This window comes from Rattus norvegicus, chromosome 13 (genome assembly GCF_036323735.1).
Source record: "Rattus norvegicus strain BN/NHsdMcwi chromosome 13, GRCr8, whole genome shotgun sequence".
In the NCBI taxonomy this organism is placed as follows: Eukaryota; Metazoa; Chordata; class Mammalia; order Rodentia; family Muridae; genus Rattus; species Rattus norvegicus.
Window position 1 is genome coordinate 99382289 of NC_086031.1, and position 14819 is coordinate 99397107.

At 46.3% G+C, this 14819-nt stretch overlaps 1 protein-coding gene and 2 non-coding genes across 3 annotated transcripts in view; 2 read left to right on the forward strand and 1 right to left on the reverse strand.

Annotated features, from left to right (window-relative positions):
* Positions 1-14780, reverse strand: part of Iars2 (isoleucyl-tRNA synthetase 2, mitochondrial) — a 34034-nt gene extending 19254 nt beyond the window's left edge. Inside the window, exons 1-12 of the mRNA NM_001398608.1 lie at positions 14417-14780; positions 13054-13176; positions 10800-10959; positions 9610-9758; positions 9157-9206; positions 8967-9076; positions 8798-8888; positions 8383-8498; positions 6703-6872; positions 5558-5648; positions 4792-4943; positions 2776-2936 (exon numbers count right to left, since the gene is read on the reverse strand). Of these exons, the coding sequence (NP_001385537.1) occupies positions 2776-2936; positions 4792-4943; positions 5558-5648; positions 6703-6872; positions 8383-8498; positions 8798-8888; positions 8967-9076; positions 9157-9206; positions 9610-9758; positions 10800-10959; positions 13054-13176; positions 14417-14683 (1640 nt within the window). The 5' untranslated portion in view covers positions 14684-14780. The remainder of the gene's footprint in view (positions 1-2775; positions 2937-4791; positions 4944-5557; positions 5649-6702; positions 6873-8382; positions 8499-8797; positions 8889-8966; positions 9077-9156; positions 9207-9609; positions 9759-10799; positions 10960-13053; positions 13177-14416) is intronic.
* On the forward strand, positions 428-510 carry Mir194-1 (microRNA 194-1). The gene has a single exon (NR_031910.1). It is a non-coding gene; the product is annotated as a microRNA 194-1 (primary transcript).
* Positions 702-798, forward strand: Mir215 (microRNA 215). The gene has a single exon (NR_032110.1). It is a non-coding gene; the product is annotated as a microRNA 215 (primary transcript).
* Positions 14781-14819: the final 39 nt, after the last annotated feature.

A 14819-nucleotide genomic window follows, 5' to 3' on the forward strand; every position in this document is an offset into this window, starting at 1 on the left:
AAGAAGCAAACATAAGCTATAAATGAAATTAACATGTCGGAGTCCAGAGTTTGAATTCTGTCAGCCTTTAAACTCATTTAGGCCATGAGTAATCCACGATTTTCTTTGGAAAACAAGTAAGTATGTTTAGAGGCAACTTGCAGACTATCATCCAGGAAGCAGAAGACCAGACATGGCGGCCCTCACCTGGAATCCCAGCTCCCAGGAAGCTGAGGCAGGACTGCAAGGTACAGGTTAGGTCTGGACCCAAACTGCCACCACTCCCACCACCTACACACACAACAGGAGGTAGAAGGGGGCTGGGGCTAGCTCTGGAGTCTACTGTATAGTTCTTGCCTGGGATGTACCCAACTCCAGGTTCAACCCTCAGAAGCATACACACTGAGTGACTAGTGCTTTAAAGCCAAAGCAGTTCTCCGTCAAGCTTATGGAGTCATCACGTGTAACAGCAACTCCATGTGGACTGTGCACAGATCCCAGTGGAGCTGCTGTTACTTTTGATGGCCTCCAGCCTGCTACAAACACTGGAGAGGAAGAGCAGACATTGCTGGGTGGGATTATCATTTGATTCAGAAAGAAATTGATGACCATCATGCTGTTTTCTAACTAATAAATAATTAAGAGTGTAAATGTTTTAAAATCCAAGTGCTCTGTCACCAGAAGGACCCAACCGTGAAGCCTACGGGGCTCTCACCATGACCGGTGTACAGGACAATGACCTATGATTTGACAGACAGTGTGGCTGCGTGTGTCTGTCATTCTGTAGGCCAATATTCTGTATGTCTCTCCTCCTTACAAACCAGACATCGACTAACACCCTTTGAGCACTGTGCAGCAGACCATGGGAGTCTGTAGCATTAGCAGGAAAACATGCTGAGGAAATAAAATGAGACAATGCTAAGCAGACGTGTGTCTCTGTGTGTCTGACAAAGTTGACATCTATTTCATCTAACTCCCTGACTGCTCAACCTGTGTACATTTCAACTTTGAAAGTAATTGTCAGTTCCACAGTCTGCTGAAGTCTCGGGGTGCAGCTCAGGGGTAGCGTGTGTGGTGCTGAAGTCTGGGGTGCAGCTCAGTGATACGGTGTATAACCCTGAAAGGGCCTGAAAGGTTCAATCAAGCCCCTGCACACAAAACAAACAAAAGCCGACCTTATTTTCCTTTTTAATTTTAACACATATACTCATCCTACCTCAGTCACTTCAAGGCAATGCGTCAAAGTCCTGCACTCTGACAATCAGGGACTGAGAAACAATGGGCTTTTAAGCTTACTTGTGCCGATTTATCAACTATAATCATATCATTCTCAATGGAGGTATTAAGATAGTAGTGGAATGGAACTGACCAAACTCTTATGCTCTATAAGAAGCACACAGCGACGGTAGTGGACCTGTTATAATACTCAAATCGTCTTACTACTCTAGCCTGTACATGCTTACCCCGAAAAAGACTTCCGAAAATCCTTAATGTACTCAAGATTCCTTCAGCCTGTCCAGGCCAGCTCCTAGTGACTGCCTTTCTATCCCTCTCATAACCCTGGAGCCACATAGTTCCCATGCATGCACATGTCCTGTATGCACACACATGCCCTGTATGCACACACATGCCCTGTATGCACACACATGCCCTGTATGCACACACATGCCCTGTTTGCACACACATGCCCTGTTTGCACACACATGCCCTGTTTGCACACACTGCACCCTGACTCCTGCTGAGCACTCTTCCCTGCCCTCAGCCAGGGGCTTAGAACAGAGTTCAGTGGTCAGGAATGTGCAGGGTCTTTATAATTCCCAGCACAAAATTATTAAAAATAACAATAAACCTATCCCTTATATGATCATACATGACTTCTTAAAAAAAAACAAATTAACATTTTTTAAAACTTTAAAATCCATACACTCAGTATGATACTATCAAGGGCATTCAATCATGTCAACAGTGAAAACCAAACCATCTCAACAATGCCAAGGAATCCCAAGGAAGGGCTGCCTAGCCTGGACTACAGCCTCTCAAACTACCCATTACTTATTGCCTCTGCCCCTCAAAACTGCTGACTGGATCCTCAACTAACAAAGCCAATGCTCAGCCAATATCGCTGATGCCATAGCATAATTTAGGAAAACCTCATTAACCAAAATAAAATTAAGTCAAAGCAACCTTAGGAAATGAAAACCTAGAAAGAAATCTAACAGAAGTGATTAGCAGTCCCCTTTCTACCTCTAGTAACAGCAACAAGGGCTGGGTATGGTGGCCCAGGCTTCAATCTCAGTGTGTGCACATTAGGAGGTGGGGGAAAGGGAGGGAATGAACAAACACCAAAACCAACAGCAACAACCTAGAAACAGAAAGCTCCAACAGCGCCATGCGATCATCATGGGGTTGAGGGCACATCAGCCTTCTGAAAACCCTCTTCACTCTCTCCGTAAATTCATGCTCCTGCCTCAGTCTTGCTCACTGCTGGATCACCCAGTCCAGCAAGTCTGACTTTCCAGGAGAGCTGAAACATGCTTCTAATCCCAGCACTAGGGAGCTGAGGCAGGAGGACTGCTGTGACTGTGAGACTGTGGCAGAGCAGCCAGTGCTACAGTGAGACGGAAAGAGCTAAGAGTGAGGGGGACAGCAGCACACATCTGTAATCTTGCTGAAGAAGGAAAGGCCATCTCAAAGCCAGGGAGCACATGAACAGTAACAAGGGATTCTTAATGGTAAGCACCATTCTTCCAAGGAAACAGAACCCATTTTAAACAATAAAACACAGAAAAGAATTACCTGTTGATCAAATATTCATCTTTTGTCTTATGATGAAAGACAGGGATTGGAACACCCCAGACTCTCTGCCTTGATATGCACCAGTACGGCCGTCTGTCCAGCATGTCCATCATGCTATTCAGTGCTGCTCCGGGAATGAACTTCACTGTCTTTAACGACTCCTGCAAGTCATTCATCAGCAGGTCAAGTGGGAGAAGCAGAACATACTTTAAAGAGCTGTGCTGACTTTTCCTAATCCTGCTCTCCATTCCGGGTGTCCATACCATTCACAGTCCTCTCCCTCCCACTCAGGCAAACAACAGAAAAGCAAATACTTTTGACAACAAAAAGACAAAGACTTTTGACAACAAAACCCCATTTCACCTCTGTGGAGAGCAGACAGTGGGCATGTGCACTAACACACTAGTTAGGCTAGGGAGGCTAAGACAGGAGGCCTGCCCTACAAAGTGAGTTCCTGCCAGTAAGAGGTACATAACGAGGCCTTATCCCCCCAAAATCATGCAAATAAGCAAACAACATCAAAGAATATGACGGATCTTATATTGGACTGAAAAAACAAAACAAAACACTTCTACCTGTCGTACGCCCACTGCACACATGTATAGAAACACAAACTTCTGCACTGAGCTCTGCTGAGGACTCTAATTATCAGGCCAGTGAATAAGCAGGCTAATGACACCAGTGCTTCAGATGCGAGCTGTGAACAAAGAACCTGTGTATCGGCCCAGCTAATAACTGTGTGAGCTTTCACTCAGTAGTAAAGCTCTTTCCAAAATATCCGTTGGTGAACGTAAAAATGAAAGAGCTTGAAAACACGCTAAATGTTTGCAACACCAACTATAAAAATAGTTGATTCATCACATTTTAAAAAGTGATGTGTGGGGTTGGGGATTTAGCTCAGTGGTAGAGCGCTTGCCTGGCAAGCGCAAGGTCCTGGGTTCGGTCCCCAGCTCCGAAGAAAAGAAAAAAAAAAAAAAAAGAAGAAGAAGAAAAAGTGATATGTGTATGTGCACTTGTGCATGTGCATACAATGCTGCCGAGGGCAGAAGGAGGCATCGGAACCCCTGCAGCAGGGCTACAGGCATTTATAAGCATATACATTTCAGGCTTCTCATATAACGTCTATGAGAAGCCTGAAGCAGGTGCCGGGAACCAAACTCAGGTCCTCTGACAGAGCAGCTCTAAACCACTGAGCCATTTCTCCAGCCCCAAAACAACTTCTTAAATGGACCAAAATTCTGTTTTGCTTCCCTCTTTTCAGCAGTCTTAATTTCAAGGCAACGGGGATACAAAACATCCCATTAAATGTGTATCATGTGGCAGTCACTGCTGAGGAAACCAACTTGCTCCCTTTGGTAGACATTACTGCCTTGCCCTGGATGAAGGGATATAGAACTGAGGTCCTAGGAGGTCATACCACAGATGCCCTCAGTCTATGCTACTCCTACAACACTGGACACAGAAGTGACCCGAGGACCCACTCAGCCTCCTTCGGCCTTGTTTCTACACGTGCATACATGGAAGAATCAAGTATGAAAGCTTTTCAGACCTAAGAGCATATAATTTTAGGAAAAGAAATCATAATAAAAATTATAAATCTTCTCTCCTTCAGTCCCACTACCTCACCAACACACATAAAGACACACACACACAGACACACACACACACACAGACACACACACACAGACACACACACACAAAGACACACACACAAAGACACACACACACAGACACACACACAGACACACACACACACACACACAGACATACACACACAGACACAAACAGACACATAGACACACACACAGACACATACACACAAAGACACACACACACACAGACACACACACACAAAGACACACACACACAGACACACACACACAGACACACACAGACACACACACACAGACACAAACAGACACATAGACACACACACACACACACACACACACACACACACTCATTTTTTGTGGTGGCAATGACCACCTCAACCCTTAGAGCAGCAGCCTTTCCTACCTTAGCTGTAGCCTTGATATCCATGATATTTACAAACCACTGCTTGCTGGCCCGAATCAGCACGGGTTTCTTAGTTCTCCAGTCACAGGGATAGCTGTGCACAATGCTCTCTTCTTTCAACAGATTCTTGGTAGCCTGAAGCATCTTTATAACTTAAAAAAAAAGTCCTGTCAGACATAACTTAAAAGTATGCCTAACAGATGCACAGCACTTGCGGCTTCTAGGAAGAACTGAACCCGGGCAGAGGGGCCGGAGAAGCCCCACCCCAGGCATGGAGTGAAGGTGGCAGGGGCACCGACTCCCTGAGACCTGGATCAGACTGCAGACTGCTCCACTCCTAACTCCATGAAGACAGAGAGGCACAGCCTGTGAAGACACAGCCTGCCTGATCAGCTATTTGCAAAGCTTACTGAGAGAGTGGGACCCTGATTCACAGGCACTGTCTCCCCAAGCTTGGTTTCCATCCCTGACAAAAGCAATATGCTAATTATCTCTGAACCACCTCCCAACAACGAACTTTACTTCTGACCACTATCCTGATTTGCACAAACAATTAGAATAGATCTGAAACTAAGTATCATAGATCCAAAGCTTCATTTTGAACCATGGCTAAGCAAATGAGGTTTGTTCTGACTGCAAGGATAAAAAGTGACCAGGGTTCCTGCTATTGGTTTCTAGTGGGTCACTGTGGAGGTTTACTGCCTCCATTATCAACAGATGACGCCTACCCACATCGGTCCCCTCTGTAAGCACAGATGACACTTACCCACATCGGTCCCCTCCGTAAGCACAGCCTTGTTCTGAAGTTCAGGGCCGGCAGCACTGGTGAACATTCCTTCTTCATCCACTAAACAGTCCTGCAATGTACCATTTAGAACAGTTAAAACACAGACACACGTTACCTTACAGCAATCCATGGTAAAACAACATACTTAAAGCATCTCAAACAATCTACCTTTTCTCTACTTTAAAAACCGGGATATTTCTTCCTCTATTCCTGAAGTCTATATAATGAAACCACCGAAGACAAAGTGTGTCATTAAAGCACATATGTAGAGTGTAACACTGGGAAATACAAGGATTCCAAACCTCTCTTGAAGCAGTCTCTCATTCAGAGATCACTGGCGTACATCCCTCTTCGCTTGTATCCCTCTTAACCAAATGGCAAAAGTTGCCAAGTAAAGTGTGTAAAAGAGCTCAGGAGTTTACAGCGTGTTCTGACTCAGCGTCAGTGCAGCCATACTGATTTGAGACTACTGTGAAAAGGATGTGAGTGGCAGGAAAGCAGAGGAAAGCAACCGCACCAATTCTTCAGCTTCCCGGGAAGTAACACTTAGGCCTCGGCCACGCCACAGGCTGCTAAGTATGCGAAGTATGGAGACTGTCCACCTCAACTACAAACTACCTATTTTCTCAAAACTGCTGAGGATCATCTGAGCTGTTGGGAGAAATGGTTCTGGGCCATGTGTGGGTCACAGCCATCTGTAACTGCAGTTCCAGGAGATCCGACACATGCTACACATGGGTACTAGGCTCACATGTGCTGCATCCACACATAAAACAAATAAAAATAATTTAAAAAACATAGTGTTGGACTTGCTCAACACCTGTCTGCCCCAACCTCCGACGAGTAACAAATGCACCTCTGCAAAGCACAGTAAAGGGCACAGGACGGGACAGCAGGTGTGATTAAAGCCTTCATGTCAGAGGACATGAGTCAGGGCTGATTCTGGGAAACCTTCCTTAACTCAGTACGGAGTAATAACATCTCAGGATGCCGCTAAAATGTAATCACCTCACGATCTAACTGTGATGGCGGAAACTGTTATTACCAAGACACAAGAGGTTAGTTACGAGCAATCATTTTCATTCTGCAAGGCGAATAATTAAAGGGAAGAAAGAGGACAGTACCATAGGGAGGCTGTGCTGCGATGCTACGCTGTAATCTTCCATACCGTGAGCTGGCGCTGTGTGGACCAGCCCTGTTCCTTTGGCCATAGTCACGTGAGTGGCAGGTAAAAGAGGAGACACTTTATCGGGAATTAAAGGGTGACTACAAGTGCCACCTTCCAGATCCACACCTACGGGTCAAGAAAACCATTACCAAGTGTTCTTGTGAAGGGCTGGGGCCTCCCATGTCTGATGCCTGGGATCAAGCCCCAGTTATTTTGAAGAGTTGTTCTATTTGACAGTTCTACCTCCTTAAGCTTGGCAATGTAAGTCACATCTTTTTTCTTTTCTTTTTTCTTTGGGTGAGGTAAAACCTTGCAGATCTCAAGCTGACCTCAAATTCAGCAGGCAGCTGGAGATGACCTTAAATACCTGATCCACTGCTTCCACCTCTCCGTTGCTGGGGTAATGGCTGTGCACAGACATCGGCAGCCAGATCGCTAACAAAATGAAACACAGAGTACAGGACTGGCCGGACTCAGAACTAGCCTACCTGAGCTACGATGCCTGGTAAGCTACAGAATGCAGGCAATTACAACCCAGTGGAGAGCACCGCTATGGGGCAGCACTGTGGAGAGCACCACTATGGGGCAGCACTGTGGAGAGCACCGCTACCGGGGCAGCACTGTGGAGAGCACCGCTATCGGGGCAGCACTGTGGAGAGCACCGCTATGGGGCAGCACTGTGGAGAGCACCGCTATGGGGCAGCACTGTGGAGAGCACCACTATGGGGCAGCACTGTGGAGAGCACCGCTATCGGGGCAGCACTGTGGAGAGCACCGTTCTCAGGGCAGCATTGTGGCAATTTTCAAACAGTTAAGCATAATACTGTCTCACTATAAATAATTTAAAATATTACCATTTTATTTTTTGTTGTCTATTACAGCAAATTCGTAATCAGACTGAGTCCAAGAAAACTTAACAAGGTCCTGTCTCAGGACAAAGACAAAAAGGAGCTGGAGGTAAACTCGCTACTTGGCATGAACAGTGGGTTCTGTAACTTCCCTATTGCCCATGGAGGACCAATGGTCTTTAAAGCCCTAGCTTCCCTCTTGACTCTTTCATAACCCCTTTTAGTTCTTACAGGGCTGTATGTTTATTCTTCTAACCGTCTTATACCTGAACTGGTGAAGGGAAGAGGATTTTCTTCTTTAGCTATAGGGTCATTCTATTTTTTAAACTATATTTACTGTGATGTTGCTTTTCAACAATTCAAAAGACATTATCATCTCTAAGAATCACAATTAATTTTAAATATCCCCAGACTTCCACAGTTAAATAAAAACTAGTCATTGCACTGAAGTCCCAAATTATTACTCATAACTTCTGATAGAAGCATTATCTTTGACACCAGGCATGGTAGCCCACATCTTTAATCTCAGCACTTAAGAAGCAGAGGCAGGCAGATCTTTGTGAGTTAGTCTGAGGTCAGTCCAGTCTACACAGTGAATTCCAGGACAGCTTGGTCTATATGGTACGACTCTGTCACAGACAAACAACATATGCTTCTTTATTTCCCCCTGGAAACACAGATGTCATGTTTGTTTCAACTCACAACGGGTAATGTCCAAGAAACTATTAAATGCCAATCAACCCAATATTTTAATGACTGACGGTTGGACAATGTCTACCCATCCTCACCTGAAAACGTTGCAGTAACATCAAATGTTGTTTCCAAGGCAGAAGCAACAGGTGATATTTTATCTTCAGCCAGGATGTAGAAGTTTCCAGAAGCAGAACATTTCACAACAGCGTACCTGAAGATGACATTCAGGGCAAGTCACCCATGACGGAAAGAGACAAGGCACAGTGAGGGACATCATTTTACAAAGATGGACTGCTAGGTCAGAGATTAGTTTACAAGTGCCAGCTTCACATGTGTTTCCCTTTCAGAAGGAGCTAAAGTCGTCAAAGGTCGCCTCCTCTGGAGTGCAGTGAAAGCCACATAGCAGCACTATATGACAGTGCGCCGCACTTTAACACGGTCGTGAGAGTGCAGTAAATTTAACACGAATCCTACTTATGGACAGATTGACACACACGGCACAGGACGTACTTGGCCTCCGGCATGTAGCATATAGCCTGATTGGCAGGAACTGTCCAAGGCTGGGTGGTCCAGACTAAAGCGCTAACAGGGGATGAGGCACCTGTGGAAACAGGGTTGTGAGCATGAGCAAGCACCGTAGCCCCGTCATGTCCAACGACCCAGCTCCAGCCAAACCGACCTGTGAGAGATTCCAGCGTAGGTGGAGGCTTCAGGAGAGGGAATCTCACATACACCGACCGACTAACATGCTCAGGGTTGTACTCAAGCTCTGCTTCAGCCAGCGCCGTCCTGGGATTTTAAGATACCGCACATAAGCATGTGGAAGCTTCGCAATGTCTTCAACCTTTTAATTAACAAGGAATGCATACCTCGATGAGGGAGACCAATACACTGGTTTGTAAGATCGATAAACCAAGCCCTGTAAAGGCAAAGACAGGATATTTGTGCTGATCGGGTTTTGTCAACCCGATACAAACCTATACAGATGTAGGAAGAGGGAATCTAACTTGGGAACATGCCTCCTTCCGACTGGCCCATAGGTGGGAAAAACAAGCTGAGCAGGCCCAGGGCACCAACCACTAAGCAGCACCCCTCCATGGCCTCTGCTTCAGCTCTGGACACAAAGTTCCTGCCCTGCCTGAGTTCTGTCCTGACCTCCCTCGATGATAAAACTGAGGAGACGTGGAAGCCACAGAAACCCCTTTCTTCCCAGGTCGCCTTTCCCGCTTTCATCACAGCAAAAGGAACCCAGGGCCACGCTGAGACGGAGGTTTCTGAGACGCGCACCATAACATGCTAGGAAGAGGGGTCTACTCCGTTACCTTCTCGTACATTTGCTGAAATACTCTCAGCTGCTTGGCTTCATACTTTGGATCGAATGTGTAATAGCAGTTACTCCAATCCGCCATCACTCCCCAGCGGGCAAACGCCGATTTCTGCTTTTCAATGGCTGCTTGAGCAAACGACCTGGCTGGAAAGGGTGAGGGAGGAAAAGGAGAACGCCCCTGAGAAACTGCTTATTTTTGAAAGGTCTCGCCCTTTAACCCAGCCTGGCCTAAATTCACTATATACCCTAAAAAGTGGCCTCAAACTCAAAACAATCCTCCTGCCTCGAGTACCAAGTGACAGGATTAGGAGTATAAGCCACCAGGCTGACATTTGTAGTCTTAAACATGATTTGCTCTGAGCTTCTCTAAGTGTAGGTGCTATGCACCATTAGACTAGAAAAATCCCTGCTGACCCAGGCTGGTGCTGGCCTCTACCACACTTTGTAGGGATTACTCATCCTCTGACTGTGGGAGCCCAGGATTTTCCATGGGCAGTGGTGGTACGTGGGTTTAATCCCAGCACTCGAGGAAGAGGCAGGCAGATCTCTGAGTTCAAGGCCAGCCTGGTCTACAAAGAGAGTTTCAGGACAGCCAAGGCTACATAGAGAAACCCTGTCTCAAAAAACAAACAAAACAACAAAAACCTGAATCATATACTGTCTTTAGTATCTTTCAGAGTATGCACCTCATATTTACTCTGCGTGGCTGTTTGGTTTTTACTTAGAGACAGTCTTGGACTGTAACACAAGCTGACTGTGGACTCGTGATACTGCTAACTTGGGCTTCTCACAATGAATTTACAGGCATGCACTACCATAGCCAGATTTAAGACGCATGTATTCTGGAACTGATTTTAGGCATCAAGTTCCACCTGGTGAGGTTGGAAGATGTGAAACTGAAGGCACAGCCAGGAAACCTCCAACACTCCCCTCTAACTGCCGAAGACCAAGTCTCACAAAAGTCATTTTTTAAAAATCTGGGATTACGTGGAGGCCCATGCCAAGGATGCTGCCATTCAGAAGGCTGAGGCAGGAGAATGGAATTAAGACCGTGAGGCCTACCTGGGATAAACAAGAATCATCCAACATGTCTCACTATAGACCAGAGTCCCTCTGGCAGAGCCTGGTCTGACAGGAAGGCTGACCACTCAATGACATTTTAAAGTGAGAACGGGAAGAGCTTACCTTTCTCCCTGATCTCCATGGCTGAAAGAGTCTGGGTGTTTACCCCGAGCTCTGATAACACTTTTGTTTCAATGGGCAAGCCATGGCAATCCCAGCCAGGCACAAAGTGTACCTTGGAACCTCTCATCATATGGAATCGATTGACAATGTCTTTCAAAATCTGCAGGGATGAAAGCACAGTCACCAGCAGAAAGCACACAGCTCAGGGCCTCAGTCTTTCGACAAATGCTATTTTAAAGCATAAAGTTTGGTTTTAAAGTATTTGTATAAATAAATCTACTAATTAACATGCAACATTCACACAAAAATAACAAATATTTGAATTTCATATTAATGCTATCAAGCGGGAGGGGGAGTCAAACAAGAGAATTATATGTGAAAATCTTTATGCCTCAAAGTCCATCATTTGTCAAGCTGGGGGAAAGTCTCGGCCCACTCTACTTTTTTTGGTTGTTTTTGTTTTTTCTGTATAACAGTCTCGGCCATGCTGGTCTCTAACTCAAGAGATCCACCTGCCTCTGCTTCTCGAGTGCTGGGATTAAAGGCCACCGTGCCAGCTTCCATTCCACCTTTTACAGAAACACTTCTCACTTTCTAAATTCTAGACTATAAATAAGTCAGTTAGAAATCTTTATCATGCTTAAGGAAGAATTAACATAGGTAAAGCGATGCTCAGACCTGCAGAACAACACTGCTCCCGGAGCACAGAACCCCATGCTCACTGCTTTGCACTGAGAAGGCCCCCAGTCAGCGGCAAGCACGTCTACACCTGAATCACCCTGCTTACACCACTTTAGAAAGGAGCAGGGGGGGAGACTTAAAAAAAAAGCACTATCAGCCGGGCCTGAGAATGTGGGTCTGTAATCAACCCCAGCGTCTATACAGCACATGAGCTAAAGTAGAAGGATCCCAAGTTCAAGGCCTGCCTGCACTACAGCCACATGGAGGCCAGCCTGGACAACTGAGACTTTGTTTCAAAACAAAAAAAAAAAAAAATAAAGAGGCCTCTGCACATGGCTCAGCAGCAGAGCGCTTCTCTAGCACGCACAAGCCCCAGGGTTAAATCCCAATAAGGATAAGGGGGAAACAGTCTGTGAGTATGTGTGTGTGTGCATACAAATACATAAGTATATATACACATATAAAACTGCTACGGGGGGCTGGAGAGATGGCTCAGTGGTTAACAACACGGACTGCTCTTCCAGAGGTCCTGAGTTCAACTCCCAGCAATGGGTTACATGGTGGCTCACAACCATCTGTAACGGGATCCGATGCCCTCTTCTGGTGCATCTGAAGAGAGCCACAGTGAACTCACATGTGTGAAATAAATCCATCTTTAAACTCCTCTCCTCCAAAGACTAACCCTCCCACCATCTTCCCTGTCGGCTTATAGAAACTCGGGCCTAAGTGTTGCAAAAGAACGTTCTCTGAAGCGTCCATGACTCTGTCTCTCTTAACACGGTAATTATTAAAAGTATAGCGGCAGGGCTGGAGAGATGGCTCAGAAGTTAGAGCACTAGGCACCTGTGGGAGCTCACGACCGTCTTGAGCTCCAGTTACAGCACATCTGCAAACTTTCTTCTGGCCTCCTCAGGCATGGAACACGCAAGCACACGCACAGGCTAGGCACCCGTACACATAAACTAAGCCTCTGTTGGAAAGGCTTCGCCAGGATGCTTGCTCTCCTCTTCCCAGTGCTGCTTCCCCCACAGCTGTCATCACTACCCAGCACATTACATGGTTTACCCATTCGTCTTCCCAAGTAGAGAGGAAGGAAGGAATACGACTTTATTATTCACTACTCAGAATACAGAAGAATGTCTGACACATACACAGGAAGCATCAAATACGATGGAATTAAAGTGTAAAGAAACAAAAAGCTGACAGGAAACTCCAGCAGTGTTAGTGTTCGTGCAGTATCAAAACTGTGTACAGCTCCTAATGTATTTAGTGAGAGCTGCAGACACAGAGATGCAGGAGTAGGAGCTCATCTCCCCCGTGTTCCATCCTGGGTTCCATCCACAGACCCCATCACACACACAAGATATCCGGAATGCAGTTCACCGTTAGAGTACTTACCTAGCTCAAACAAGGCCCTGGGTTTGATTCCCAAGCACCAGTGACTACATAAACTCACTAATAATTCATGTATTTACATATGCCAATGTAAGTTTACATGATTAACATACATGTACAACATATGCTTCTTTGCAGAGTATTTACTTCTGAGTTTTATAACCTAAATTATAATTACCTTGTTTAAGGCATGCCCAACATGAGGGTCACCATTTGCATAGGGAGGGCCATCGTGAAGGCAAAATTCCGTCTTTACTTTTCTTTCTCTTTGCCAGGAATAAAGCTCTGAAAAGCCACATTTCTGTTTAAAAAAAAAAAAAAGCTAATGTTTACATAACACATAAATACATGCTGTAGACTCTTATCAATTCTTGGTTACCACTTATCCCACTCCAATCCATTCGGCCCAGAAATATAACTGGAAAACTCTCTGGAGTGAACTAGAATTCTCTTAACACTTTCAGAAGTCCTCAAATTCCCCAACAACACTTTAAAGTGTAAACTTTTATGTGGCGTGGGGGCTCTAAATTCTCTCAGTATTCACTATCTCAATCCAGCCCTGCTGAAAGTCTCTTCCCAGACGACTCGACCACCGAAAATATACTGGTAATTTATTCTGGCTATTCTTTGGCCCCAATACTTCCCTAAAACCAAAGAATATTCAGGCTAACACTATTCACTTAAGCAGTATTCCTGATTATCAGGAATATTTTAAATACTCTAGTGTACGGACACTAACAGGAGAAGCTCAGCGGTAAGAAAATTCAGTATGCTATAGGTGACAGATACAGACTACACAGGGGACCCAAAAAGAGCAGCTACTTTGTCCTTCAAAGGAATGATGCCACTGAAAAACCTAAATGTGTGTCTAAGGTGGGGCTCAACTTCCCTTCTTTGCTAATACTTTTACTTTTTAACTGGGTTTTTTAAATTTACATTTCAAATGTTATTCCCTTTCCCGGTTTCCCCGTCCATAAATCCCCTATCCCATCCTCCCTCCCCTTTTATTATTTTTTTTTCTTTTCTTTTTTTCCAAGCTGGGGACCGAACCCAGGATCTTGCCCTTGGTAGGCAAGCGCTCTACCACTGAGCTAAATCCCCAACTCCCCCTTTTATTATTTTTAAAGTTTGGCTTTTATGTTTTATTATTTGTGTGTGGTACATGCGAGGGCAGGTGCCTGCAGAGGTCAGAGGCACCAGATCTCCTGAGGTCGGAGTTACAGGTGGTTGTGAACTGCCAGACTTATGTGCTGGGAACTGAACGCCGATCCTCTGCAAGGGCGGTAAGCGCTCTTAAGCGCTGAGCTACCTCTCCAGCCCACACTAGAATTTTTATTTATACATGCTCACGTTGGCTACTTTCTGACAAGAGACTGGAAAAGTGTGCAAAGACAACTTGGAGGAAGTCGGAAGGTGCTCTGTGCCGCGTGGGGCTTTGCTTTGGAACCCGCCCCCTTGGAGCCCGCTGGGAATCCCAGAGGCCTGGAAGGCTCATGCAGAGCTGGCCCACCCCGCCCTGCTCGGGTGGCCGCGTCCGGTACCTGCTGGATCTCCAGCTCCATGTCGGACTGCTGGTGGCCCAGCAGCTTCATCGGGAAGTTGGTCTGCGGCAGCAGCACAGTGTCGCGGTATCTGCCGCTTTTCGGGCTGCTTTGGGGGCTGTCCGCTCCGGCTACGGAGCGTACCACGAGCCTCCTCGTCATCCCCAGACACCCCAGGCGGCTGGGAAAACGGGCTGGCCCCCATAAGCTCCCAGCCGCGGTGAGCGCCGCCGTTCCGGGTCCGTGAGGGTGCAGCCCCCAAAGCATGGTGGAGGACCGGGCGGACCCTCCGCACAAGGCCCGCGGCTGCTGTCCGGGATATAAATGTAGGGACCCCTTGAAGATCTGGGCGGCGAGGAACTGCGCACGCGCTCGGGGGCGGAAGGGGCGGGGCGCGGGCAAG